This window comes from Ceraceosorus guamensis (genome assembly GCF_003144195.1).
Source record: "Ceraceosorus guamensis strain MCA 4658 unplaced genomic scaffold IE81scaffold_94, whole genome shotgun sequence".
Taxonomy (NCBI): domain Eukaryota; kingdom Fungi; phylum Basidiomycota; class Exobasidiomycetes; order Ceraceosorales; family Ceraceosoraceae; genus Ceraceosorus; species Ceraceosorus guamensis.
The window spans coordinates 20,961-47,637 of NW_020290089.1; the positions used below are offsets into that span (position 1 = coordinate 20,961).

Here is a 26,677-nt window from a genome sequence, read left to right on the forward strand (position 1 = left end):
TCGTATCAAAAGGGCCTCCAGAAGCAAGACGTACCATCTCGTCACAGCTCTCTCGAGCCATGTAACACATCCCCTCGACATCCTGTGCTCTTGCTCCTGCTTCATCGCAGACGAGAAGAACGGATGCATCACACGCAATCAAGCTCACACGCTTCTCATCATGCAATCCATTAGTCTCGTACCACAATCTTGGCGCTCTTGGGAGTAGCTGGATGTTGATGTGCACTCGTCTGAAGCGCCAACTCACTAGCGGAGAGCTGCAGCAATGCATTCGTTGCGCATCAACGCCATGACTGGCAAGTCTAGATGGACATTCTTTTGATACTTGCGCTCCAGAAGATGCACAGAGTCAGGCAGGCTTGATCGCTTGGAACCCATTGACAGGCTGAACGAACACTACCATTTTGTGTCTGCGTCAGCCACAAGCGCTGCGACGGCCATCTCACTCTCCAGAAATGGTTTCAAATACTGCGCCTCTGTGCTGCGAATGTGCGCGCTCTCGCTCTCGAGCAACCACATCGATGGTCGTATTCGCCGAATTAGGCTGATCGAGATCTGGTTAGCCATGCACTCGATGAAGGTCGAGCATGTCATCAGTGCTGCAGCCCCGTCACCGTCATTCACGATTCATCTCGTCTTTCGGTGCTCTTTCGCGAAGAGCCCTGCGCAGCAGAAGCGACAACTAGATCAGACCAAACAAGCTTAGTGCGCATGCGCGTCTACCACCCCGGTGACTCCAAATTCCAGCAGGCTGCGTCTTTCCCCGCGATGGCACACACGAGGTCGAGCTCGAAATGCGTGAATGAGATTGATGAGACCTTGGAGCGGGTCATGGGTCGTCATATGGTTTGGTGTACATGAATGAACTTTTGGGCCTTGACAGCGTCCCCTTTCGAGCAATCAACGTGGCAGCATCGTCGATTGCAGGACTTCAGTCCAAGTGGCTTAGCGGTGCTGCGGAGCGAGACAGGGGGCAAGTAGAAAGTTCGACGATGAGCTTGGGGGCCGGCAAGGCGCAGTCCTTCGAACGCGAAGATTGACGATGCTATCAACATTCCTCGATTCGCGCTCCTCTCGTCTCGCCGTCTGAGCATGATGTTTGAGGTGCAACACTTGACAGAAGCGACTCACCTTGACGAATCCGATGGCATCTGCCTTCTCGCGGAAGCACTGACGGCAAATGTCCAAACCTGCGCGGTTGACAAGGGAGCCCCCAGCAGTACGAGTGTGAGCTCAAGCATGCCAACGCGATGCACTTGTAGTTGCCTCGTCCGAGACTCACCGTACTTGCGGATGATACCGCCATTGTTACCGCAAACTCGGCATTGACGACCTCCCTTGGAGTTGTTGCGAGGGTGGGTGAACCACACGTCCTTGTGAGCCATCTTGACTGCTGCAGGGACAAAGAGGCGAAGCAGCGGCGGTCAGCACGATGCGACTCGAAAGTCAAGTGATTCGGTCATCGATCTGCTCGAATTGCCTTCCGCCCTACATCATCGCTGAGTATGCTTTGTTGGGTCGTGAAGCTGCAGTCCTGACCTGAGCCGGACCTCTGATCTTTGCCTTTGCCAGGAGAGACTGGCGAGATGGATGTGAGGCTAGCAGCATCCCCATTGGCCGCCACCTGCTTCCGCTGCGTGCGTCATTCATCGAGACCGAACGGCTTCGCAATGTGGTGGCCACCCTTGCCTTTGCGATTCAAGTCACCCGTCTCGAGCTCCTCATCGTTCCAGCCTGACGCGGACTGCTCTGTGCCCATTGCACTCGACCTGCGCGCTATCGGGATGCTCACATATTAGCTAGTGTTGGGAAGTTGAAAAGGCTGAAAAGCTTCGTCGAGGTGTGTTGCTGGAGTCGAGAAGCAGTCCAGCACTGCCAGAGCGGCAGGATCCCATATTCCTCTCGTAAGATGCGTGCATGGGTGGTCAAGGGGGGACGCGTGCTCGAGGAAAGTTGGCTGGGTGTGACTTGACCACGTGGCAAATTCGGCGCTAGATGGCATGCCGCCGACGACACGCACGAGAAAAAGTTGCATTGGTGACCGCAGCTGCTCCAGAGCCCGCGCGCGCGGTCGCGGGCATCACGATTCAGCGCCATGCTTGCGTGCGCCCGCGCGCGCGCGTAAGCCGCATCGGCACACTGCTCGAATGCCTCATTACCTTTGCGCGCAATTGGCGCACCCTCAGGTTTGGCTGCGAGTCTCGGTGACTGGCGGGCGGCGCCTGCTACAGTCAGATCTCTGCGGTGCGTGTGCGTGGTGTGCGCGCGCCCAGGCTTTGGTCGCCTTGAGTTGATCAATCGCCCCCGGTTTTTACTGCCTGATCACCACCAACCACACCCTCTCGACACACCACTCACAGACTCGTAAGTATCCCCTATACTCTTTCCGCAACCTTGGAAAGCAGATACTGCCGCAGATCAATGGCTGTTGTAAGGCCGACTTGTGCCCAGCTTGCCTCGTCGGACCGGTGGGGCTTGGGGAGGAGCAGCTCGAGAGGAGACGGATCTGTGGAGAGCAGTATTCGCACCCTTACTGGGCCCTGATGGGTGACAACGTGCTGGTGCAGGAGGAGACCCACTGAGCCTGCTTCAGCAACGACGACGCAGGGGCGTCTGTCCGAGGGCTGGTACGGCCCCTGCCTCTCTGCAGGCTCTGGAGCAGGGCTAGGCGAATATCAATTCTCAGATCGGCGGAAGTCCCGCACTACTTGCGCTTACCCATCGCAGTTGGCCAAGGCGTCGACAAGGCTAGATGGATGCGGACGCAGCCCAGTCGGATGATTGGTGGCGTCGGTGAACCTCTCGCTGGCCTCGATGACTCGATCGTGACTCGAGCAGCATGGGCTGGCACGGCTGAGCATCGAGTCTGGTCGCAGTCTTACGGGATATGCTGTCGTCTTGCACGCAAACAAGCGCATACAAAAAGCAAGCTGCCTCTGTCACAAAGCTTACCCCTTGCTCCTCATTTCCCTGCCTCCCTCTTCGCAGCTCAAGATGGTCAACCTTCGTTCTCAAAAGCGCCTCGCGGCGTCCGTTCTCGGTGTCGGAAAGCGCAAGATCTGGCTGGACCCGGCCGAGCAATCCGACATTGCCAATGCCAACTCGCGTGCCAACATTCGCAAGCTGATCAAGGATGGTCAAATCATTCGCAAGCCCGTTGTTGGTCAATCTCGCGCTAGAACGCGCGATGCTCACGCTGCCAAGCGTCTCGGTCGTCACACTGGCACCGGTAAGCGCAAGGGTACGGCCGAGGCTCGTATGCCAACCAAGGTCATGTGGATGCGCCGCCAACGTGTCCTCCGCAGACTGTTGCGCAAGTACAGAGAGTCTGGCAAGATTGACAAGCACTTGTGAGTGGACGAGAGGATTGAAGTGGCGACGCATCCGAAACGGTCGATCGCGAGACTTTCGAAACTTGCGAGACTGACCTTTTGTCGCCTGGACTCGATGCAGGTACCACGAGCTCTACATGAAGAGCAAGGGTAACGTCTTCAAGAACAAACGCGTGTTGATGGAGCACATTCACAAGGCCAAGGCAGAGGCCACTCGTGCCAAGCACCTCGCGGACCAGATGGAGGCTCGTCGTGTTCGCAACAAGACGATGCGCGAGCGCCGTGCCAACAGATTGGCGGAGAAGAGGTCCGCCATCACTGCGGTGGAGCAGGAGACCGAGCAGAAGTAGGCGCGTCGTTGCGCATCGTCCCGCGCCGCCTTCGTCATGCCTTGTCCCGCGTCATCTTTTGTTCGGCCCTCATCAACTCTACGCCCAATAGACCGTGTCCTCATCGCGCACAGTCACACATACATGCATTCTACAATCAAGCATCAGCTCTTCGTTGACACTATGCAATGCGCCGGTTCTCGCGCTCGACAAAAATCCCCAAAACCAACATCTATCTTCTCTCTCTCACTTGCCTCTGAGCGACCACTAGGCTTGCTCTGCAAACGAGGAGAGCCAACGATGTGGATCGTACCGACCAGACTTGAGCACGACTTTGTCGACTCGCCCGCTCTTGTTCCTCTTCGTCGTGACGCAATTCGATCCCTTGTACTACAGCGTTTGGTGTGTGTGCGTGTGAACAGAAGACGGGTACTTGCGCTGGTTGCGCCCAGTCAGACGGCCTGCTTGCGCGTCGTCGGCCTCAGCGACAGCAAGCAGGCAACGTAGGCCTGCTCGGCTGCTCGGTCACTCAGAGACGCCTATGATTGGTCCAGTCAACATGCCACGTTGGTCGGAATGCTTTGCCGACACAAGAGCAGATGCGACTCGTCACAGATGAGGTCCTGCGACCCGCCGCCATCGACGAGGTCACAGCGACGCTCCACGCTAGATGCTGGATGATGGGTGCAGGGACTGCATATCGCGAACGGTTCTATGGACCGCTCGGATGTTGCTGAACATGTCTACGGCCCGCTTCCGATGCATCGTCAAGCGGCGTGCTGCGACCGGCGTGTGAGCAAGCCGCGGCTCGTGCTATATGGAGTGCTACACAGATCAAGGTAGGGGGATGTGATCACAGAAGCTGACTTGACCGAGCAGGCGAGGCTGGTAGGAGCAAGTCGTTGCTGAGGCTAGACTTTCGAGGCTGATCAAGGGGAAAAGAAAGATTTTGGAGGGGATGCCATGAAGAGAGTCTGGGAGGAAGCTTGTGGGTGTGTGGTTGATCAGGCACCTCAAAGGACGTTGTTGCATCTCAGAACGGACAGGTAACGGCGGGGCGCTTTGAGATCGGAGTGAACTTGAATCGCCGAAAGCAAGGCACGAGCGTCGATTGGGACGCTGGTCATTGCGGACGCCTCTGTCTAGATGTTCGTTGCGAGCGTTGTGTGTACCTGCATGAGCTGGCTTTCGCGATTGTGCGTCCATCGCATGCGATTGAGTGACGCTCGCGGTGTCTACATTGCCGCTGACATGTTCGATCGTTGACGCCTCTCGTCTTGTGACAGCAGTCGCAGCTGTCAAGATCCAGTCACGCTCCACTCGGGGTACATCCACCCCCAGCGCGAGCCGTGCCTGAAAGTTCAACAGTCAGCTTTAGCGCTCAAGCACGGCTGATCTCGCTTCGTCCTTTGAAAAGTAGAGCGACATGCAATGTATCGTACGTGCGACATCCGACCTCCAGGTAAGATCAAGGCACCCAATGAGTTGACCTTCGTTGGGCGCTCATCTCGACAGCCTGGCAGTGCGGGACCGGCGGTGAATAGATCGCGTCCCTGTGCGCATTGGTCGGCCAGATGCGGGCCGTCCGTCGCGAAAAGAGGAACATTGCAGGGCAAGTTGCCGTACCTCGTGCCACTGGGATGGGGGCACATGTGACCCGTCGGTCGTTTCCCTAGACATCTCGCTTCACGTTTCGAAGCGTTCATCCTCTGCTAGAGGAAGTGCTCAGGAGAAAGCGCGCGCCGAGGTGTGGACCAGATGAAGGCCCTCGACCTGGCCGGCGGTCAGTAGAGAGATGGATGCAGCAATATATAATAGCGAGCAATGATTCAGCGACAATCCCCTCGAGACTCGCCGCAACACGTCCTTGTATCCGCAATTGACTGCCATTATCGCCAGTCCAGCCTGTCTCTTTGATCAACAACACACAGCTCCGACAGCACCCCACTCACCATGCAGCTCTCTCGCGCTTTCATTGCTTTGTCCATCGGCCTTTGCGCCGCTACTATGGTGGCAGCGCAGACCGCGCAGCCCGACTCGCTCACGGACCCCAAGCTTCCAAGTAGTTCTGGCGACGACAAGAAGTTGGACCTCCCGAACGATGACGTGTCCACCAAGAAGAGCAAGAAGACCAAGTCGGCCGACACCACTTCCCTGCCTGACGACAAGACTACCGACGCTGGCACGTCGGATACGTCTGATTCCCCCGACCTTGCCGACACTGTAAAGTCGGGTGACCAGAACGCGGAAAAAACCAAGAGCAAGAAAGGCAAGGACGAGAGCTCTAAAGTCGAAGTTACCGAGCCAGGGAAGGGCATCGGCGCTGGCGCCGACCCAAGCACTGCGTCGGGCGAGGATTCCGGCAAGCTAAAGGTGGCCCCCATCAACAGCATCATGGACGGCTACGTCAGTGAGTCAGCTTCGATGAGCGGTGACTGCCGACCGAGTCCTTGTCACTCACGCTCATTCTCGCCTCGCCACGCTATTGCAGATGTTACCGTTCCAGGGGATGATGCTTCGAACGGCAAGTTTGCTGCAGACTGGGCTATGGGATGCAACGAGATCACTGGCAAGTACAGGACGCAGAACAACTACAAGGAGCTGGACAGCAAGACCAACAAGAAGGCTGCCGTGCTGTGCATTGCCCGTACCGGTCCGACCAAGGGCGAAGAGGAGTGAGTTGGCGGCGCCACTGCTGCACGCGTGCTTTTTTGCCAGAACCACAGATGGAGCTGATCGTTCCACCGCCTTGTTTGTGCGATTCATCGATTTCGCTCTCGTTAGGATCTTCTTGGACTACACCAAGGTTCTGGTTCAAAAGATGAACCTCTCCAACGGTACCGATACCACTGCCGCGCTGGACACTGGCGCGGCGATTGACAAGGGCACCAAGTCGGGCGCGACCGATCCATCGATCAACTACGGTTCCAAGGATTCCAAGGACGGCCCTACGGATCAGCCCATCGATCCCTTGGCCTCTACGCCCGACTCGACGACGGATGCTGGTACGCCCGACGACACGACCACACCTACGACGGACGATCTGCCCACCTCCAAGTCTTCGGACACCAAAGACGACACCAAAGACGACACTAAATCGTCGAGCAGCAAGTCGGACGGGAAGAAAAAGGAAAAGAAGGAAAAGAAAAAGTCGGACAAGAGCGCGCAAGGGTCGTTGACTTCGACTGATGTCAAGCCCACCGATACCGAGACCGTTGCCGGCACTGCTGGAAGCGAGACTACCACCTCGCCGCAGAAGCGCTCCGGCTTCGTTAGACGCTCGCTGGCCAAGAAGCTGCGTCATTAAGCCAGCCGCTCGGGGCATGGCAGTGGGAATTATAGCTTGCTGACATGTACCTCCCGCCGCCGACGTGACTGTCCAAAATAAAGGGACGAATGGACGAACGATGACCCCCGCACGCTCTAACTTTGACTGGTTCATCGTCTCCCATGCCCTCTTGACCTGCCTTGCGGCGCCAGCAGCTCGCCCACAGCCCCTCTCTCACAAATATTTCTCTCCTTTTGCTCCAATTGTCGCGCTGAAATTACATGTGCTTTATCCTCTTGTTTTGTTCAATGACCAAATTTTCTTAAGCGGGGTAGCACCTAGCGACCTCTACCTGCCTTTTCCCATGGTTTCGCCTCGCGTTCGCCTTTATTTTCGCTCTTGGAGAGATGATTTGCGTATGAATGGTGGAAGCTGTAAGAAGCAAGAACGACTTGCAAATTCAGTCTGCGCATCCTCAATCGATCGACCCAATGAATCGCATGGGATGGAAGATATCATGGATGGCTCAGGTTCGAGTCACGTGACTATCGCCTTGATCGCTCATTTTGTGGAGGTCCGCGGACGAGAGCGCATGGCGTGGGTCAATTAGAAATTGAATGCGAATTACGAATCACGAATCACGTGAATGCATGGCACGCGTACCAGTCAAGAGTCTTGAGTGTGACTCGTGAGACCACGCATCCATCACCTACCTCGGACCCTCATCGCGGGGGCGCCCATCATCGCATGGACACACTTGCACTCATCACTCGCATCCTAACATCGATCACCATGCGATACCTTGCTGCAAGCTCAAAGTTTGTCCACCCATTCGCAAAAAGCATTCGATGGGGTTGCAGGTCGAGAGCAGCAGCGAGCGCAGGTCTCCCCAAAGCGACGAGTCAAAATCGTCAAGGCCAATCGTGAATCACTGGAACCACGAATGCGGGTGCGCGTTCGCATTCCGCGCGTTGGATGTGTCGAAATTAGCACAATTTTGTGCGCGGGCAAGGCCGCCAAATCGGGAAATTTTGTATGGAAGAGCGTCGAAAGTGGATGTGCGATGGGTTGCTCGTGAGACGGTGGATGCGATGAGTCAGCATCAGGCATCAGCACCGGCATCAGCATCAGCGTCGGCTTCGACGCAGGCGCAGGCGTCCATCGTTCGTCAATAGGCGCATACATGCTCTGATCGACTCGCAACTTATCAACGGGAAGGCGTCTCACGCGAGATCCGTCTGCCTCGCCTGCATGGCTGCTGGAATTTGATGCGGGTGATGGACCAGCTCGAATGCCTGCTTTCCATGGGGCACGATCCAAACACGCAGACGCATCTTACCAGTTCAAAGTGCGACTGAACGTGATGGCTTGCACGCCCGCCGAATCACGCAGCGATCTGAAGTAAAGCAGCGCTTCACGACGATCGCAAGGCACCGAGCCAGCTGCGAAACATCCCCCTGGTAGACATCACAATGCGATCTCCTGGCGCGCGGATGTATGCTGTATCGTTGGTGCAATCTCATGGGTCCGCTCCAAAGTGCGTCGTCGGTTGTTGATCGATCGGCGAAGCTCGAGCCACTTTCTCGTCTCTTGCGACCAGCCATTCGAATGATGTGCAGCGAGACCTGCGACGCTTCCACGATGCTGCGAGGTGTTGTAGAGGCACGATGCGCGCAAAACGCAATGTGCTCCCGCCGCTGCTCGCGTGAAGCGGCAAAAGGTACAAATGCCAGCGGTCGAGTTTGCCTCTACATCCTGACTCCTCTCCTCAGACTCGAATAGACCGACGACCTGGCGTCGACTACAAAGCACAAAGACGACAACGACAAAGAATCAGAAGAAGAGTGGGAAAGAGAAGACGACGACGACGACGACAAGCATCGATCGACACATTCAACAGCAACACCGCGCTCTCTCGCACACAGACACACACGCACGCACAAACGCATGCACGCTGCGCTCACATCATGCACTTTTTGCGCTCTCTCATCTTTTTAACTGCCGTACTGACCAGTCTGCCCGCGGTCAGGTCTCGACCTGTGGCGGATAGTCCAGACGGCACAAAGCCCGAGGCTTCTCCCGTAGAGAGTATTCTGGATGCTCTGGTTGGTGAGTGCGCTCCCATGCGCGCGCGCGCGCGCGCCAGCTAGCGTTCCGCAAGAAGCTGATCACTGGTGCGAACGCCCCGCCATGCTCTCTCCGCACCTCAGATGTGAACTTCAAAACGTCGGCCAAGGCTGCTGAGCATCGCTTCACCAAGCTTTGCGACAGCATTACTGGCAAGGCTAAGCAAGAGTGCGCTTATCAGCCTGGAACGAAGGGAACGGCTAGACTTGCCTGCGTCGCCCATGTGGGTGGTGCTTCTTGGAGCAACGGTGGTACGAATGGGTGAGTCGTGCTGGAGAACAGGAGAGGGCGAAAGAGAGACTGGAGCCCATTCAGGTTCGAATGGCTTTCGCAAGAGTCATGCAACCTATTTGGTATGCCTGCTCAACCCTTTTTGGGTCTCCTCCTCCCTTGACATCGCTCGACTACGCTACAGCACCCTCTTCGACTTCACCTGGGCAGTGCTCGCTCAGCTCGACTGGAACGTGACTGGGGAGCCGGGGAAGAATGGATCGGCAAAGAGCCTCGATGCTCCTCCCTCGTCCGCTTCTCATCCGGATGATCAGTCGAACGGGCAAGGGGATGGCAAGACAAAGCCGGACGATGGCTCTTCCAGTTCTTTGCCAGATGGCAAAAGCGACACGACAAAGACGAAGCCGGATGGTAGCAGCACTGACAATCAGCCTGATGGCACGACGAAGCCGGACGGAAGCAGCAGCGATCAACCTGATGGCACGACGAAGCCGGATGGCAGCAGCAGTGATCAACCCGATGGCACAACAAAGCCGAATGGCAGCAGCAGCACCGACGGTCAACCTGATGGCACGACGAAGCCGGATGGCAGCAGCAGCGATCAACCTGATGGCACGAAAAAGCCGGATGGCAGCAGCAGTGATCAACCCGATGGCACGACACAGCCGGATGGCAGCAGCAGTGATCAACCCGATGGTACGACAAAGCCGGATGGAAGCACCAGCCAGCCCGATGGCACCACAAAGCCGGATGGAAGCACCAGCCAGCCCGATGGCACCACAAAGCCGGATGGAAGCACCAGCCAGCCCGATAGTCAGACTCGTCCCGACGGCAGCAAATCCTCCACCAGTCCAACGAGCACCTCGCCAGACGGCACGAGCAGCACTCCATCGGACACGAACAGCGCATCCGAACCCGACTCGAAGCAAGGAGGCAGCGAGACTGCTCCTCAGGACTCCAATCCCACGACCGAACAACCCAACGACGGCTCCAGCGGCTCAAACACGAAGCCCATCAATAAGGACACTGATCAACCCGGCACGACCGACGGAGACATTGTGGATGACTCCCCCTCCTCGACGCCTGACACGACTCAAGGAAGTGCTGACGGATCCAAGAAGACGGACGGAACCACTGAAGGTGCACAGCCCTCTTCGACGCCAGACAAGACGTCCCAGCCTGAAAGTGAGCAACCTGATGGTTCCACCAAGTCGGCTCCCTCGACATCGAACCCGGACGGCAGCACCTCGACTACCCCGGACACCAAGCCCGACAGCAGCACTGACACTACGCCTGATGGCAAGACGACGGCAGAGCCTTCTGCGAACCCTGACGGCAGCACATCGACGCCATCTGCAACACAACCCACTGATCAAGGTTCCTCCAAGAGCCTTCCAGCCAGCCAGGAATCCAAGCCGGACGACGGTAGCAGCAGCGGCGGTACACCATCGGAGCAGCCCGATGGTACGACTGCGAACAAGAGCTCTCCAGATAGCAAGGCTTCGGGCACCAACCCATCGAACCCTGACACCCAGCCGCAAGAGGACCAGGACGCTTACCCATTCAAGGATCACGATGCTAGCACGAACAAGGGGTCGGGCGACGACAAGCCTTCGGATAAAGGCAAGGCGGGTTCTGGCGAAGCCAAGCTCCAGGGCGGCGGTTCGAATGCAGAGCCGCACGACGAGCCGAAGGACTCTCAGCCGACCTCTGAACCCAGCGCCACGAGTCCCTCTCAAAGCGGTCAGGAGCCCGAGAAGGAGGACACGGCATCAGGTCAGCCGAACGGAGACGAAACGGGGTCAGAGCAAGGCAAGAAGCACAAAGGCTTCAAGATTCCGGGCCTCGGCAAGATTCCTGGATTGGACGGCGTAGACTTGAATGACTTTATCCCGGATGACAAATTCTTTGGCGATGAGGGGTCTGGAGATTGGTTCCCTAACGCTCCGTTCGACTCTGACGAAAGAAACAAGACGGCCAAGGCGGTCCCTGAAGTTGGGCAGACACCTACACAGCCCGACTCTCCTGATTGCGAGGAGAAGAAAGAGAAGTCTCACGAGGCGGACAAGGCGACGACTGCGGAACAGCCTGCGGACACGAATCAGTCGACCGACGCAAAGCAGCCTTCGGACAAGGTCAAGCAGGCCGACGAGCTCTCAGAACCGGGAAGCGCATCGGACAGCACTCCAAAGGGGACCAATGCGCAGAAATCCGCGACACCTGACTCGAGCACGCCTGCGGATACCGGATCTGCTCCCCAGCAGACTGACCAGTCGGAACCAACTTCCTCTCCAGATCAGACCACCTCCCAAAAGTAGACGAAAGGCGGGAATGACCTCGTTCTGTTTTAGGATTTCTCTGCTCCACACGCACTCCACTTCCTCCATTTCCTCAGCTCCAGCTGCAAGGGCCGTCCTTTCGCATAGACGAAACGAGCGACCCTGCCGATGACACCTCCATCACCACTACCACATTGAGCACTGTGCGCGGGATACGACTCTCAATGCCGATGATGAGTGTCGAGGATTCCTGAGTGCCGCGAGCGTGAGCTACGAGTTTGTCATGATGGTCGAAGGCATCAGCGAGCGCCTGCACGGCTTCGGAGATCTTGCACGCGCGAGCGCGTCGATGTGCATGCAAGCGGCAGGGGGGAAACGAAGCGTGCCGGTAATCTTCAAAATCTCCGAATGTGGGGCGCAGGTGTGCAGCTCAATCCCCGCACGATGCTCATCATCATCATTTTGGAGCGCTATAGCTTGTTTGCGCAATCACGAGCCATCAAGAAATCAGTTGGAAGCGACTTCGTCGTATCGTCATCCTGAAGCTTGGCGCGCGCGCGCGCTATAGATGCACATCTCCGTCCGAACGGAGCACAAACTCCGCGAGATGATCAGCGCAGACTGGCGCGCCTTTGACACCCCGATTGGCATTTGGACGCACACTCTGTTTGGTGAGCGAGTGTTGAGAACACTTTGCCCTGAGCCAACGAAGGTGTTTCTATCTGTGGCGCCTCGCAGCTGACATTTTTTGCCAGGTTCGCTTCGCCTTTCTGGGCCTCCAGGGGCTCGTAAAGGCCCCTCGCCGGCTATAAATGAGCGCTGTCGAAACGCTCAACGTTTGGCTCCTCGCTTTCGTACACCCCAATCCGGCTCTCATCGTTTGTCCTTGCCCTCGCGACCCATCTTGGACCAAATATGAGCTCCTATCGCCACATTCTGCTTCCGCTCTTGGGTCTGCTGACCATTGCGGTAGCGCTGACGAGTGGTTCACCTCATCGTCGTCAGACCTCCAAAGTGGGTTACCTCTTTGTTCACTTTTACGATAATTACAAGTCTCCAGGAGATTACAGCACCTATCCAGCAGGCGAACAAATCTTTGCTCACATCAGTGACGGGAACGATGCGACGGCTTACAAGCCTCTGAACGGTGGAGCGCCACTTTTGACTTCCAATGTGGGCACAAGGGCCGTGCGCGACATGTACCTCGTCTCCAAGCCGGACGAAAGTCAACACTACATCATCGCTACGGATCTGAACCAGACCGCCGTCGGTGGTTTCGGCGGAAAGTTTCTGAGCAGAAGTCTCGTCATTTGGGACAGCCAGGGTGCCAGCCTGTCCAAGTGGAACGCTCCCAGACTCGTCGAAGTTGTGCCAGAAGAATTCAGAGTGAGCCAGGCTGCCCAAACGAAGCGGATGAGGATGCGTTTGGAGATAGGTGACCCAGCTGATAGCCTCGCTCCCGAACCCGCAGATGGCTTGGGCTCCCGAAGCAGTGTGGGATGCGGCAAAGAGCCAATTTTTGGTCTACTGGTCGTCCAACCGCTATGCCGACGCGCAGCACACTGGCGAGCCAGACTACGACAAGATCTATACGTGAGTCACGAGTGGCGATGCGTGCGAGTGCTCGTCGATGAGTACCACGAGGGCTCACCTGTATGGTCCTGTCATCCATCGGCTCAGCTCGTACACGTCAGACTTCAAGACATTCACCTCACCCGAACTCTACCTGGACCGCGGCAACAACATTGGCGTGATCGACATGACGATTCACTCCACCAACAATCCCTCCAACGCCAACGAGTACGTGCGATTCTTCAAGGAAGAAAATGTGTACAAGTGTCGAGGTCAAGTATCTACATCCGGCGTTCAAGGTCCATGGGAGGACATTGGGGCATCGAACCAGTACGTCGATAATGATAATCAATCCGAAGCTTGCTTGTTCTTCCAGGACAATATCGACGTCAACAAGTGGTGGATCTTTTTGGACCAGTACGGTAGGAATCCGGCTGGTTATTATCCTTATACCGCTGATAACGGCATCACCAAGTACGGATACACGGACAGAGGTGTCACTGGCGCTTTTCCTCCTCTGCTCAAGCACGGTGTCGTCAAGCCGCTGACTCAGGCTCAGTATGATGATGTCTCGCAATGGAAGTCGTAGGGCGGCGCAGTCAAGCTGTCGGTAGAGAGTCGCAATTTCGAAAATGAGAATGCAAATTTGAACGCTTTCAGAACGATGAAAGTGTGCACACATGAGCGCGAACCCTGGTTTCGCGTATTCTGAACAAACTTCCTCCCTTCCCACTCACTCATCTACTGCTCCACGCGAGGCGCCTCGAGCGCACTCTGGTAGGTAGGCAAAGTCTCCTGACTAGTTCCAGCTCTAGGACTGATGCCAATCTGTGCGCCACCTGCATTCCTCCTCTCCTCCGCTCCAGCGGCCATAATAGTAGATCTCGATGACCCCGCTCCACTGGCTCCCGCGTTTGTCCTCTTTGCCCCCTTCTTCTCCTCGTGCCTCTTGAACACCTGTTCGATTTCCTTCTTCTCTTGTGAAAGCCTCAAGGCGGGATAGAGACCGGACAAGACCATTTTCCGAATTCAAAAGCTTGACTTTGTGAGATGCAAGAGACAGCGTTCGTTGAAGCACTTCGAAGCAGTCGAGTTGATGATAGCTGATCCCGATGATTGCTGTGGGTGATGGTGATGTTGGGGACGATGGATGTGCGCGTGCTCAATCGCGGTATGCGGCTCGGCGCAGCGGTCTCTCTCGTGCGTGCGTGCGTGCGTGCGTGCGTGCGTGCGTGCGTTTGCGTGCGTGCGTGCGGGTTTGCGTCGTGCATGCACCTAGCGATCGGCGCTAAGCTGGTGACCGGTGACCCCTGACCCATGCCGAAACGCATCAGACCGACATGTCGCCGCTGAGTTGACCTGCAAGGTATGTTCCCTTTGCGCTCACGCAACAAGCATCTCATTTCACACGCGCCACGAACAAGTCGCACCATCAAAGTCGTCGAGCAGCATCGCGCGCGCGGCGCCACATCGTGCTTCGCGCTTCCTTCCAGCGGCGTTTAAGCGAGACCTTGAAGCCTGACAGGCGGTAATTGAGCAAAATCGCTCGTCTCTGCCAGGTCCAACAAGGGTTTGATATTCTTCGTAGTCGTAGCGTTGCGCACTTTCTTCACGTCCATCTGAGCGTTGCCAGCGCGGGCAAGGTCGAGCGAGCTCTTCGTCTTCGTCGTCGAATCGTGTCGCAACAAAGGAAAGAGATCCAAGCTGGCTTCTTCTATCCATTCGGCCGACGCATCCATCGTCTCCTTTGAGCGACCAAACTCATCCACAATGTCCTGTGTGATCCGATCAGCATCGACTAGACGTTGCAGTATGCGCTGCACGCTAGCGCTCTCTTCCCGGTCCGCCAAGTCCAGATGCATCGCGTGCGCTCTCTCCGCCACGAGCAGCAGACACTTTCTTCGAAGCGTTGTGGACCTTATTTCCTGCTCGTCCAGCGCATCGTCTCCCGGGGCGAGTGTGGCCAGAAGCAGAACGTCTGCACAAACTTGCGCTTCCCAAGCCTTTAGAGATTCTTCTCTGACCGCTTTCAGAGGTCGGATCACCTCTACATCATCGCGCTCCCTCGTCGAGGGATACAGCGCACGCCTGATCGCCTCGTGGCGCGACAGACATGCAGCCACCCTTCCAATCGCAATCTTCGCGCTCGTCATTTTCTGCTCGCGCAGCAACGATCGGAGCATCTCTGCGCATCGTTGCACTTCGTCTTGTCCAACTTGCGGATCCAAAATGTCCTCGTCGGAGCGCAGGTGCGATTGCGAGCGTGACGTCCGCTGAAGCAGACTCTTCTCCTCGCCTTCATCTCGCTCCTTGTGCGAACCAACGCGCCGCGCATCGCAGTTCAGTCTTCGAGCCTTTCTTCGTAGGTACGTCTGCAGCTCCCACGCGACCTTGTGTGCTAGCGCTACGAGCTCGCTCCAACACTCTCGCAAGGCCGGTTCAGCCTTGATCAACTCTTCCACCAAGTCTGTGCTCGTGCCGGTGGTGCGAGTCGAGGAGTCGAACAGCAAGCGTCTCGCATCATCTACCACTTCCTGATTTTGCAGAGCCACGACAAATTCCTGCACCTTTCTCCCCAGACGCTCCATAGACGCCTTGTGCAGATCTCTCCTCTTCTCCCTCATCTTCTCCAACAGATCCTCATGCGCTTCCTCGCAAATTTCGAGCGCCCAGTTCAAAGCTTCTTCATCGTCCGCCTGTCCATTTCGACGACCCTTGCGCACGCTGCGCACCTCCCTCAAGCACTCCTCCCAGCTCTTTTGCAGCTCATCTTCAGCGTGCAAGAGCTGCACCAGCGTCTTTGGCTCCACTTTCGTACCCCTGCCCTCCCACCACCTCGTCTCCTTGAAAAGTCTCTTGACCTGCTCCACCCACTCCCTCAGCGCGCTTCTGCTCTCTCCAGCTCCCTCATCGCAAGGTCTCTCTGCTCGCGGTAAACATCGCAGCACATCGTTTGGTAAATACCAAGCCATGCCGTTTGTCCCTGATCGCTGCTGGTCCAATTCTGCATGAATGGCATCGTAGGCGGTAGGAGGAAAACGTGTGCTGGTGCCGATCTCTTGGCGCATATTCTTGTTCGCTCCACCCGCATCCGCACCCGCACCCGTACCCGCACCCGCACCTGCAGTGACCGACGAGCTCTTTCTTCGATCCAGTCTTGCGCGCGCGACGTTTGATGCCGATAATGTGCCGTTCGAATCGTGCCCTGCCGTCTCTACAGCAGGCGTCCAAAGACGCTCCAGCAACATTTCGAAGCGCGTCTTTTTCGCTTCTCCCATCTGTTCGACAAGGATAAAGCCATGCAGCACCTGCAGCACAGTCTTTGCGAACAGCGTCAGCGCGTGCGCGTACTTTGACTCCGAGTGCGAGCGCGAAAGGTGGGGCGTCGGTTGATTGGCCAAGAGGAGACGCAAGGATGCGAGACGGGCGCGCAGGAGATTGTCTAGTGAGAAAGTCGTCGCTGTCCTTTTCGTCTTCGTCGTCGTCGTTGATGAGTGGGAGGAGAGGAGTTGCTGGGAGAGTAGAAGAGTCAAAGTGGGCTGATTGGCGTGGCGGCGTGGTGCAGAATACGAGCGCGTTCGCTCGTTAGCTGCCGAAGCCTTGAGCGCGGAGAGGGGCAAGAGCGAGCGCTCGAATGTGCTCACCTTGTAAGCCGTTTCCACCCTCAAGAGCGATTCTACGGCATCGCGGAAGCGTATGCATAAAGGGTCTAATGCGGTATGAATCTCCTTGATGTAGGGGAACATGTTCTGCCGAAAAGCAAGGGATGAGCAGAGACGTCCGCTCCCGCATGAGTAGGTTTGCAGCATTCCAACGTCCCTGCAGCCATTCATTTGCCCCAGGCCACTCACGCATACATCCGGACGCGCCTGTACAACATCCCAGCAAGCCTGGCATATCCGCAACCTCCAAGCGACACGAATGACCCTGCTATGCACATCCTCCTCCTCCTCCTCTTTCTCGCCTCCCCTTTCCGCATGGCGTGCGATCTCCGCTTGCTCATGCTCATGCTCGTGCTGCCCTGCTACCGCAGCACGCGAGACTACGTGGCCATTCGCGTATTGCTCCGCCAGGCCAATACAAGCCCAGACGATGGGTGGGCTCTCTTGAATGTACTTGAGGCAACTCGTATACCCCAACAGCCTTTTCTCCTCTTCGTCCATCGTCGTCGTCGTCGTCGTCGTCGTCTGATGCTGATCGTGTTCAGCCTGCTCTCCACCTGCACTGGCCCCATCACCTGCACCAGCGCACGCCCAGCTGACGCGTCCCAAAGCGCTGCTCAGCCCAGCAGCGCTGCTTCCCATCGCAATGATGGTATCGGCACTATTCAAGAGATCCGCATACCTCTTCCTGACCAACCCTTTCAAGCTTTGCGAAAGCTCCTCTTTACCGATCTGAACAACCCTCTGCATTTGTTGCACTTCTTTCAGCGAAAGAGTGCGAAGAAGCGTGTCGGGATCGGTTTGCAGGGAGGTGGTGGTGGAGGTGCTTTGCGGCTTGGAAGAGAGGAAGGGAGAAGCAGCAGAGAAGGAGGAGGAGGAGGTGGTGGTGGTGGAGGTGGAAGAGTGCGTGTGGGGAATGAAGGATCCCACTGACCCTCCTGCTGCTGCTGCTGCTGCTGCTGCTGCTCCTGCTCCTTCCCCTGCCCCTCCAGCTTCAGCGCCAGAAGCGGATCCCGTCACAGCCGCGCTCCTGGCATGTCTCTTTCTGCGTCCACTCAGCGACGAGCTGAAGTTGAAGGAAGAGCTGCTGGATGCGACTTGATCGCCGCGCACAGGCGTCAAAGGGGTTGCGCTGGACATTGCTGTGAGCGAACGCGCGTATGCGTATGCGTGGGGCTGTTCTCGCTCTCGCTCTCTTGCCAGCAAGACGATTTCAGCTGTTGCCTGGCGGGCGCGGGGTGCGAATGTGGAGTGAGAGTCGAGGGCAGAGTTGGGAAGTTGGAGGCACAGTCGTTCGTTGTTGGCCTTCGTCGACGTCGACGTCGACGTTTGATGAGTTGTGTGCTGTGATGTGCTGTGCTGTGCTGTGCTGTGCTGTGCTGTGCTGTCCTCACACTCGTGACTTATTGGCGTACCTACACCGCGGTACGTGCACGAGTCTTGAGTCAAGAAGAGTCTTTGAGTCAGAGTGCACTCACTCACACTCAACTCACGACTCGTGACTCGTGACTCAACACTCGACTCGCGCTACTCACACTCACACTCACACTCACGTGACTCCTAATCATTCATCACACACGCCAAGTTGCGGAGTCACGTGTTGAAGGTGTATGAGCACACGTGACACGCTCGCTCGCTCGCTCGCCTTCCTTGCCCAACTTTTTTGAAATTCAAGAATTTCGCGTTTTGCAAGAAAAGCGATGCCAAGAGGGGAGAGACACTCATCAAGACTTCGCAGGCGCGGACACGGACACGACACAAGCCATAGCCATAGCGAAAGTCCGATCGACAGAACATCCTATTCTTAGCCCGCCCACCCACGCACTGCGCCCATCAACCCTCCCTCCCCCTCCCACTCCCACTCCCACTCCACCAATCACAATAACACTAACATCATTCAAACACGCTCGCGGCCCACAATCTCACAATCCAGCAAGTCCTCTGCCGCGCCTGCATACCCGCCTCCGCCGCCCCCCGCCCCCCGGCCCCCTCTTCTTTTTCGCCTTCTCGACTCTCCTTCAACACGTGACTTCGTTCGACTGCACTGCACTGCACTGCACTGCACTGCCACTTTCACTCTTCCACTCTTTCACTCTTCCACTCACCTTTTTCTGTCTTCTTCTCCTCCACCAGCATCGCCGCACCCGCACCCGCACCCGCACCCGCACCCGCACCCGCACCCGCACCCGCACACGCAGCTTGACCCTGCGTGTCCGTCGAAAGCTAGCTCGCTCGCTCGCTCGCTTGTGCGCCCCCCACCGCCTACGCCCACGGCCTACGCACAATGATCTCCTCAACAGCATGGGTCTCTCGCGGCTTGCCGGCGCGCAACCCGACAAAGTACGCGCTAGATCCCAACGAGATGCAACGTCTTTCCAAGTTGGCAGGTGTGCAATTCGATGAGGCCAAGGCGCAGTTGGAGAGCGCTCGTATACGATTAGCTGGAGATGTGGATGTGGAGGAGGAGGAGGAGGAGGAGGCGGAGGAAAGGGAGTGGAGCGATGAGGATGACGAGGATGATGAGGATGAGGGGAAAGGGGCGAGGAAGATCAAGATGCAAGAGGATCAGCAGGCGACGAAGACGGAGGCGGAGGCAGAGGCGGATCCAAACGACTTGTCGCGCTACAATCTGGACACGTACGGCGAGGATGATGAGGATGAGGATGGCATGGCGGGCGGCAACGGCAACGGCAACGGCAACAGCAACATCTTTAGCAACATCAAAGGCCTGCAATATCATCGCAACAACGATCAAGATCCCTACATCACCTTGCGCGGTGCCAGCGACTTGGAAGAGGAGGAAGCTGCGGAGAGGGAAGAGCTGCAGGTGCTGAAAGAGGACAATATGATCGTCAGTTGCAAGACGGAGGATGAGATCTCGATGCTGGAAGTGCACATCTACAATCATCACGCAAGAGATTTCTTTGTTCATCACGATCTCTTGCTGCCCGCCTTTCCACTCGCGCTGCAATGGCTCGACTTTAATCCTGCCGGCGTAGTGGGCGCCAGCAGCGGCAGCGGCAGCGTGGGGGCCAAAGGCAACTTTGTAGCGGTGGCTACCATGGACCCCACCATCGAGATTTGGAATCTGGACGTGGTGGATGGCTTGTTTCCCAATGCCATACTGGGCAATCAAGAGGCCGTCAAGGCGATGGATATGCCAGCTGGCACAGGAAAAAAGAGTGAGTGCGCGGGGCGAGCGCGGGCGAGCGCGTCGTGCTGTTCCTATTCCACCCCCCCCAAACTCTTTCTCACATTTCGCCCCGGCATGTAGAACGTCGAATGCCTGCTCCTCGCATTCCAAACGATGCCTATCACGTGGATGCGGTGCTGGGACTGTCATGGAACACGCACGCGCGCAACTTGCTCGCTTCCTGCTCCGCCGACAGTACGGTCAAGCTGTGGGATCTGACTCGAGCGCCCAGTGGCGCTACAGACTTCGACTCGCCAGGCGGCACGACGGCCCTTCGATCCTTTTCTCATCATACGGACAAGGTACAATCGGTAGCGTGGGACACGTCCGGTTCTTCCATCGGTGCAGTGCCCAACCCAGCAGTACTGCTCAGCGGATCGTACGACAAGACGCTGCGCGTATTCGATACGCGCACGCCAGAAAAGGGATTGATCGCAAATGTGCACGAAGATGTGGAGTGTTTGACTTGGGATCCTTGGAACGCCAACAGGTTCATCGCTTCGTTCGAAGATGGCCTGGTCAAAGCGTACGACGTTCGGTCCCTACCCAGCGCCCCCTCCTCCTCCCCTCCCTCCAATCCCAAGTCCAAATCCAGCGCAACGAAACAGCAACACGTCACGCAGGCGCTCTTCACCCTCGCAGCGCACGATGGAGCTTGCACCTCCGTCTCCTTTTCCAAAGATGTCAAGGGCTGCTTCGTGACGGGCGGAACGGATAAACTTGCAAAAGTGTGGAACGCCACGTATGAAGAGGATGACGCGGCGGGTGCGCAAGGCAGAGCGCCCAACAAAAGACCCAAAGAGATCGCTTTGGTCGCTAGTAGGGATTTGGACGCTGTGAGTGGACGCGTGCGCGCGCGCGCATCGTAATTTTCTTGTTCCTTTGTCACTGTCTCGTACATTCAAAATCTCTGAGCGTCTCACCATCCCTTGCTCTGACCCCCTCCCCATCACATCCCGTTCAAATCTTGCCCCCTCCTCCCACCCCATTCCAGGGAAAAATCTTTAGCACCTCTCTATCGCCCGACGATCCGCTCGTGCTCAGCGTAGGAGGCAGCGCTGGCAAGCTGCGCTTGTGGGATCTGAGCAGCAATGCGGGAGTGCGCAAGACTTTTGCAAAGAGCTTGCACGAGCTGCGCAGCGCTCGACCCGACATGACGCCCGATGCGGATGCGAGTGCGAGTGCGGATGAGGAGGCAGCAAGCGTTTTGGGATTGAGCGATGGGGATGAGGAGAGCGATGAGGATGAGGAAGCGGTGCGGGAGCCCGTGGAAGAGGACGACGCGATGAGGGAATGAGGCGGCGCGGGGGGGCAAAAATTCCCACAGAAAAGTCCCTTGGCGCAGCCCTCGACTTTTTGTTCCACACTCCATCAACGTCCCACTGTGCACGAGCGCCTTGGGGGCTAAGCAGCGGCGAATGTCTATTTCTCCAATGTGCTACCTTTGAGCAATCTGGCCCTTATAGAGCCTCCTCCGGGCGGTTTCTCTACGAATACACCCATCTCGAACGGCATAGCCAGATCGTCTGCTTCGTCCTCTGGCAAACCAAGAGCTTTGCATCTGCCCAGAATCCTCACCAGTCTTTTTCGGAGCTTCAAGAGCGCGCGGGAATCGTTGCGTACTTGACGAGCGCTCAGACCATTCAAAAAGTGATCCTGAGGGCGCAAAGGAAAGGAGAGCGGGGCCGGCCCGCGCAAAACGTGTTGGCCCCAACGCGAAGGGCAGTGTCGAAAGAGCAGGAGCACGAAAGGCACACTCACAGCTGCTTCGCCGCTGAACACTACAGGCAAGCATTTGCCCTTGTTCGACTTTGCCGACTCGTCCGATGCATCCCTCACTAGCAGACTAAAGAGGTACTTGTAAGATAAATGCGAACCTTCTTCGTCGGCGCATGCGGCGCAAAAAGACCTGTCCTTTGGCAATCTGATAGGAGTCGCGGGGGGGGTAAAGGGAAGGAGCCGCGCTTGCGTCGTCTTCAATTGCCGCAATCACTCACTCTATCCCGAGAAAGCTCGCGAGGCGAACACGACTTACTGTTCTTTGCAAATCTCGCACGTAACGCGTACCCAAAGATCCACATCATCCGGCTTGCAATCCACAGCCCTGACGCGCACGCGCAATGCTCCCTTGCTCTTTTCGCCATCCTTCTCCTCAAAGATTTCGTCTAGCAAAGTGATGGGCTTGGTGCTGGACAGCATACAATGCACCGGAGCGAGGCCCGGGGCGGTCCGATTGCGCGCTGGAGAGATTGGTTCAGGCTTGATCGTCCGCTCATTGGCAGACTGCGATGCGCTCGACGTGTCTAGAGAGAGAAGGTGGCATGACGCGCGACGCGCGACGCATAAACAACGAGCCTCTCGTCGGCGAGCCCTGGATCGTTCCCCCAACTGACCTTGCGTACGACTCGCACTGCCGCTCGAATTTTGCACCTCTCCCAGTACGCCTCGGTGTCTTTCCATCGTCCCCAATCGTTCCTCCACCTGATTTGCGGGTGATGACTCGCGCGAGGCTTCAGACAATGTCCGACTGTGCTCCTCCTCGGCCGCATCGGCTGCGCGCAGACACTCCTGGTCGTCACTATCCTCATCATCGCGCAAATGAAGCAGCTGCCTCTCTTGCTGTCGCTGTGCCATCACTCGCCTCTTGCGACTGATCACACGAGTGGCGACGCGTGTGAGCTCCATGTTCCCTCCCTGTTGCCCTTGCGCGCACGCAACGCACCGCACGGCACTCACTCTGCAATCTGTACAGCTTCCGGATTCTCGGGTCTAAGGACCGTAATCGTTCTTCTACCACCCAGCACGCCGCTAAGCATTCCGCCAGGCTGCTCTTTAGGTTTCAAATTCGCCATCCTAACAACATCCCCCCCACACAGACTTTGAGCGGCCAAAGTCTGCGCATCGAACAAGCTGACCGCACAAACATATCCACCTCCCTCTTTGCCCCTCTCCCTATCCCTCTCCACCTCTTCCGGCGTCATGTCTCCCAATTTGAAATTGTTTGCGCGCAAAAGCATGGCGCTGCACGTATAGTCCGTCACGTACACCTCTGGCGGTTGCATCGTTTCCGATCGCGGTATGAACACCTTGACCACCTCCACCACCACATCGCAAAACGTTCCTTTTTGCAGATCGCAAAGTTGGATCTGCCTTCTTTTGCTGGCGGTAGCGAGAGGCGCATCGAGGTGCCAAGCTGCTAGACTTTGCATAGCTTCCTGCTCAGATGGGGTGATCGCCTTGATCAGTGTCCTCGAAGTGACAAGTCCAGCGCTCGGGTGCAACAAAGCCCAGTCCCCTCGATCTTTGTACTTGACTCCCGCTAGCGCTTGCATCTTGATACTCCGGAGCAGCAGCACCGAACCGATAGGTGCGGGATGAGGCAAGTCGGCCGAGCTGTCCGCAAACATGTTGATGGTCAAGCTGTCAGAGGGCAGAGAAGCGTCCCGAAGGCCCACTGCGAGCATCGGGTCTGTGTGCGCGAGTGCGATGCGAGCACGTCAGCAGCGCGCCCAACTTCAAGGTTTCGTGCGCGTGCATGCCCACCTCCAGTCCCTGAGCCGCACCGCCTAGGCTCGCGATCAGTCACAATGACTCCCAGCATGTTGAAGAGCATCCCCGAGCCTTTGCACAGCGAAAGCGGCGTGTACACCGTCTGGGCCGTGGGACCAGTATGCAGTCAGCAATGTCGCGCTTCGCGCGCCGCCATTGCACAAACTCACCCCTCCGACGGTTCGTTTGGCTGCGGGGCCTAGCAATGCGCTCTCGCTTGCTGAAGTTGCGGGGAGACGTGGCAGCGCAGCGCTGCCTCTCACATCCGGACAAGCGGGAGTCTTGAGCCATGCGGCTGCGTCTCCAATGGAAGGCGTGGTGCTGCTGCTGCTGCTGGAGGGCTGCATCGCTTCCGGACTGCTGCTCGCCATGACCGCACGCGACGAGGCATGCTGTTGCGCCCGCTCTTCATCCATGACGCACCACAGATCCTCCTTCCACAACGCCTTGATGCGCACTGTTCCCCGTTTGTATTCGAAAATGGGCTCGCTGGTGCCGGGTTTGGTGATGGAGCACGCGCTGCCTCCTCTGCTGGAAATGCAAAAGGCGCTGCAAGAGTTGGGCGAGCTCAAGAGGAACTCGGCTACCGGACCAGCCAGCTCGTGGTGCACGGCCAGATGCAGTCGTGCCCCGCTCGCCGTCGTCTCGATCTGCAACACGAGGTGCAAGGAGACGTGGTGGGTGATGTAGCCTTCATCACTCGTTTCTCACGTGCCGCGCGTTGCTCGCACTCACCAAGCACAACTCTTGATACCTTTCATTCCAGCCGCGTTTGACGCTCAGCACAGCATCGCACTTCAAAGTCGCATCCTCTTCCTCTGCAGAATTCATGACCCGTCGCCACGCATTGATGGAATGCAATACGCCGCTCTGCGCCGGCTGGAGAGGTGAAACAGTCGTGGCCAATCGCGGTCTCTTGCGCGGAGAGCTTGGAGACGTGATGGATGCGTCGCGAGAGGGACCTGCTGCTGCTGCGCGAGGAGCTGCTGCGCTGGACGAGTCGGCTGCTCGTCCACCCATCACGCTCATCACGCTCGCTGATCGCTCTTGCTCGCGCAACTGCTTGAGGCCCTTTTTCGTGCGCGTCATGTCGGAGGCAGGGCCTGCGGTGATGCTCCGTCGGGGGACGGACAGCTAGGGCGTCAAGATGGCGAGCATGGGTGTCATACAGCGCACTCAATCGCAATCACGAATCTTGTCGCTGATCGGGGAGGGGGGGGGGGGGTGCCAGCAGCCCACACCGCGAGAGTCGAGTTCGACGTGCAAAAAGAGGCCGAAGGAGGAAGAGGAGGAGGAGGTGACGGACGCAAGGCAAGCTTCAAGACCAATGCGCGCAACGCAAGAGAGCCCAACACGATCACACGCGTGCCGCGCGCTATAGCCAGATCCGACGCGTCGCGACCCCCCCGCGGCGGAGAAGGGCGTGCGTGGTGCATGCTGCGTGCGCGTGCGCGTGCCTGCATAGACGCGCATCTATATGCGCTCAATCGTGAATCACGAATGTTCGGGCCAGCTGTGAGAGGCTGTACCCATCGTGTATGGGCGAGCGATGAGTCTTGAGTGCGATGCCATTCGTGCAACTCGAAAATCTCACCTGCCATTTTGATCTTTGCTACGCTCCTTGAGATCTGCTCAGGTTGACAGTCCTGAATGGGGCGCATCTCGACCGAGAGGCTGTGGTGATCAAATTTGTACAACTAATTCGAAATGGTACACTTGGTACAGTATGGTCAGAGTGTAAAGGGGCGGGCCTTTGTCTCAAGTCACGCATCGTCTGTGATAGCCTTGGTGCTTTCGGCCTCAGATCCGAGAGACGAAACCTGCTGATGATGGCGACGGTTCTAGTGCAGGCTTCCGTTCATCCGTCGAGTGACGTCATCGTTTCTCTTCTTGTGGCCCTTGTAAACTGCGACCTCTTCATCCTGCCTGTGGGGTTTCAAAGGGCCTACTGCGACTCCTCATCGCTGTGCTTGGGCACAAGAAGCTTGCTTGAATGAGATCTCTTGGTGTTCACAGAGCTGCGGGTCGCCTCTGCATTGTCATCCTTGCTGCGAAAGACTGAGCAAGAGGCATACAAGAGAGTAAGAAAGGTGCATTGACGGTGCATGTATGCGCACGACCCAAAGGCTCACCATCAGTACTGCCTCCACGCTTTCGCTTGACAGTCTTCTTGATCTCGCCCATCGTAAAGTCCTCATCAGAGTTGGCCAGGGCTGCGATGGGTGAAGCAAGTGGAGCGTTCAGTTTGATGCGGTGCATCATACGTGCCTTTCTGCGCTCACATGGAAGAGACATGTCGCTTCCAATTTTGCTGTTTCCGACAGCACCTGCAGAGACAGCAGGAGAGGCTGCAGGGTACCAACGTTGTCAATGTTGGTGCTGGACGACCCTTTAGCGCAAGCGCCTACCTTGCGAGCCGCATTCGTGCTTGATGTGTACCGGCTTGGCATCTCCGTCTGCAGGCGGAGAAAAGGTGCGCAAGAAGTATCAAATGGATGCACCAAGCTGGTCTTGATGGGGCCCCCTCACTCACGCTTGGACTCATTGGGCTTCTTGGTAGGCATCGAGTTGTCTTTGCTGTCCTCCTCATCGCTCGATGGCTTGGAGGTATAATTGTTGAGCATACATGCGGCGTGCAAATAACGGGGTATATGCTCACAGATGCCAAGATCTGCTTCGCCGCGGTTGCAATCTTCACAGCCTTTCCTTTGCTGACCTTGTTTTTATAAATTGTCCAATTGAATCTATCCATGTCCTTCTGTGCGACCTTGTTGCCAGCATACATCGACACCACATACAGCGGACGCTCTTCTTTGCGGGCACCGCAGGTGCATTCGTCGTCTGAACTGCTCATCTTGGAGCGCTCCCGTAGCAAGGCTGCTGTGACTGTTGGTTGTTTGTCCTGTTGACTTGCGCAAAGTGCTCCGAGTGCTGAAGAGCTGCCGCGCCGAGGAGTAGAGTAGATTGTGAAGCAGAGGTGGTGGATGGAAGTCATGAGTGAGTCGTGAGGGTCCTCGCTGAATGAAGCTGCACGCAGCACGCGATGTGCGCATCCGCGCGCGCCCACGCAGAACGCTGGCACGGGCCAGGAGAGTGGGACGCCTTCCCGACCTTGCGCGGCGGCGCAGACCTTGG

The 26,677-nt window shown here is 57.1% G+C and overlaps 9 protein-coding genes across 9 annotated transcripts; 4 read left to right on the plus strand and 5 right to left on the minus strand.

Annotated features, from left to right (window-relative positions):
- Positions 1–920: 920 nt before the first annotated feature.
- IE81DRAFT_326165 (ribosomal protein S14) lies at positions 921–1,844 on the minus strand. The gene is made up of 3 exons (XM_025514745.1): positions 1,283–1,844; positions 1,132–1,190; positions 921–954 (listed from the first exon to the last, which is right to left on the minus strand). The coding sequence occupies exons 1-3, from the start codon at positions 1,383–1,385 to the stop codon at positions 946–948; spliced, it is 171 nt and encodes a 56-aa protein (XP_025366957.1). The 5' UTR covers positions 1,386–1,844; the 3' UTR covers positions 921–945.
- Positions 1,845–2,681: 837 nt separating this feature from the next.
- On the plus strand, positions 2,682–3,788 carry IE81DRAFT_257472 (putative RPL19B-60S large subunit ribosomal protein L19.e). Its single transcript, XM_025511366.1, has 2 exons — positions 2,682–3,350; positions 3,454–3,788. Exons 1-2 carry the CDS (start codon positions 2,995–2,997, stop codon positions 3,680–3,682), a joined length of 585 nt encoding a protein of 194 aa, XP_025366958.1. The 5' UTR covers positions 2,682–2,994; the 3' UTR covers positions 3,683–3,788.
- Positions 3,789–6,130: 2,342 nt separating this feature from the next.
- IE81DRAFT_257477 (hypothetical protein) lies at positions 6,131–7,356 on the plus strand. Its single transcript, XM_025511367.1, has 2 exons — positions 6,131–6,336; positions 6,446–7,356. Exons 1-2 carry the CDS (start codon positions 6,209–6,211, stop codon positions 6,966–6,968), a joined length of 651 nt encoding a protein of 216 aa, XP_025366959.1. The 5' UTR covers positions 6,131–6,208; the 3' UTR covers positions 6,969–7,356.
- A 237-nt stretch (positions 7,357–7,593) lies between these two features.
- On the minus strand, positions 7,594–8,270 carry IE81DRAFT_257494 (hypothetical protein). Its single transcript, XM_025511368.1, has one exon. The coding sequence runs from the start codon at positions 8,112–8,114 to the stop codon at positions 7,743–7,745; it is 372 nt and encodes a 123-aa protein (XP_025366960.1). The 5' UTR covers positions 8,115–8,270; the 3' UTR covers positions 7,594–7,742.
- A 4,211-nt stretch (positions 8,271–12,481) lies between these two features.
- Positions 12,482–13,742, plus strand: IE81DRAFT_338323 (hypothetical protein; the record flags this gene model as incomplete). The annotated part of the gene is made up of 4 exons (XM_025515537.1): positions 12,482–12,518; positions 12,540–12,952; positions 13,038–13,159; positions 13,247–13,742. 4 exons carry the CDS (start codon positions 12,482–12,484, stop codon positions 13,725–13,727), a joined length of 1,053 nt encoding a protein of 350 aa, XP_025366961.1. The 3' UTR covers positions 13,728–13,742.
- An 895-nt stretch (positions 13,743–14,637) lies between these two features.
- Positions 14,638–17,940, minus strand: IE81DRAFT_349848 (hypothetical protein; the record flags this gene model as incomplete). Its single annotated transcript, XM_025516453.1, has 2 exons — positions 14,638–16,887; positions 16,990–17,940. 2 exons carry the CDS (start codon positions 17,938–17,940, stop codon positions 14,638–14,640), a joined length of 3,201 nt encoding a protein of 1,066 aa, XP_025366962.1.
- A 1,144-nt stretch (positions 17,941–19,084) lies between these two features.
- On the plus strand, positions 19,085–21,290 carry IE81DRAFT_332082 (WD40 repeat-like protein; the record flags this gene model as incomplete). The annotated part of the gene is made up of 3 exons (XM_025515290.1): positions 19,085–19,982; positions 20,075–20,829; positions 20,988–21,290. The coding sequence occupies 3 exons, from the start codon at positions 19,085–19,087 to the stop codon at positions 21,288–21,290; spliced, it is 1,956 nt and encodes a 651-aa protein (XP_025366963.1).
- Positions 21,291–21,415: 125 nt separating this feature from the next.
- Positions 21,416–24,631, minus strand: IE81DRAFT_349850 (hypothetical protein; the record flags this gene model as incomplete). The annotated part of the gene is made up of 8 exons (XM_025516454.1): positions 21,416–21,649; positions 21,755–21,917; positions 22,029–22,296; positions 22,387–22,643; positions 22,730–23,462; positions 23,537–23,645; positions 23,713–24,192; positions 24,278–24,631. The coding sequence occupies 8 exons, from the start codon at positions 24,629–24,631 to the stop codon at positions 21,416–21,418; spliced, it is 2,598 nt and encodes an 865-aa protein (XP_025366964.1).
- A 593-nt stretch (positions 24,632–25,224) lies between these two features.
- IE81DRAFT_326175 (hypothetical protein) lies at positions 25,225–26,519 on the minus strand. The gene is made up of 6 exons (XM_025514746.1): positions 26,202–26,519; positions 26,076–26,142; positions 25,951–25,998; positions 25,825–25,890; positions 25,675–25,755; positions 25,225–25,600 (listed from the first exon to the last, which is right to left on the minus strand). The coding sequence occupies exons 1-6, from the start codon at positions 26,394–26,396 to the stop codon at positions 25,488–25,490; spliced, it is 570 nt and encodes a 189-aa protein (XP_025366965.1). The 5' UTR covers positions 26,397–26,519; the 3' UTR covers positions 25,225–25,487.
- Positions 26,520–26,677: the final 158 nt, after the last annotated feature.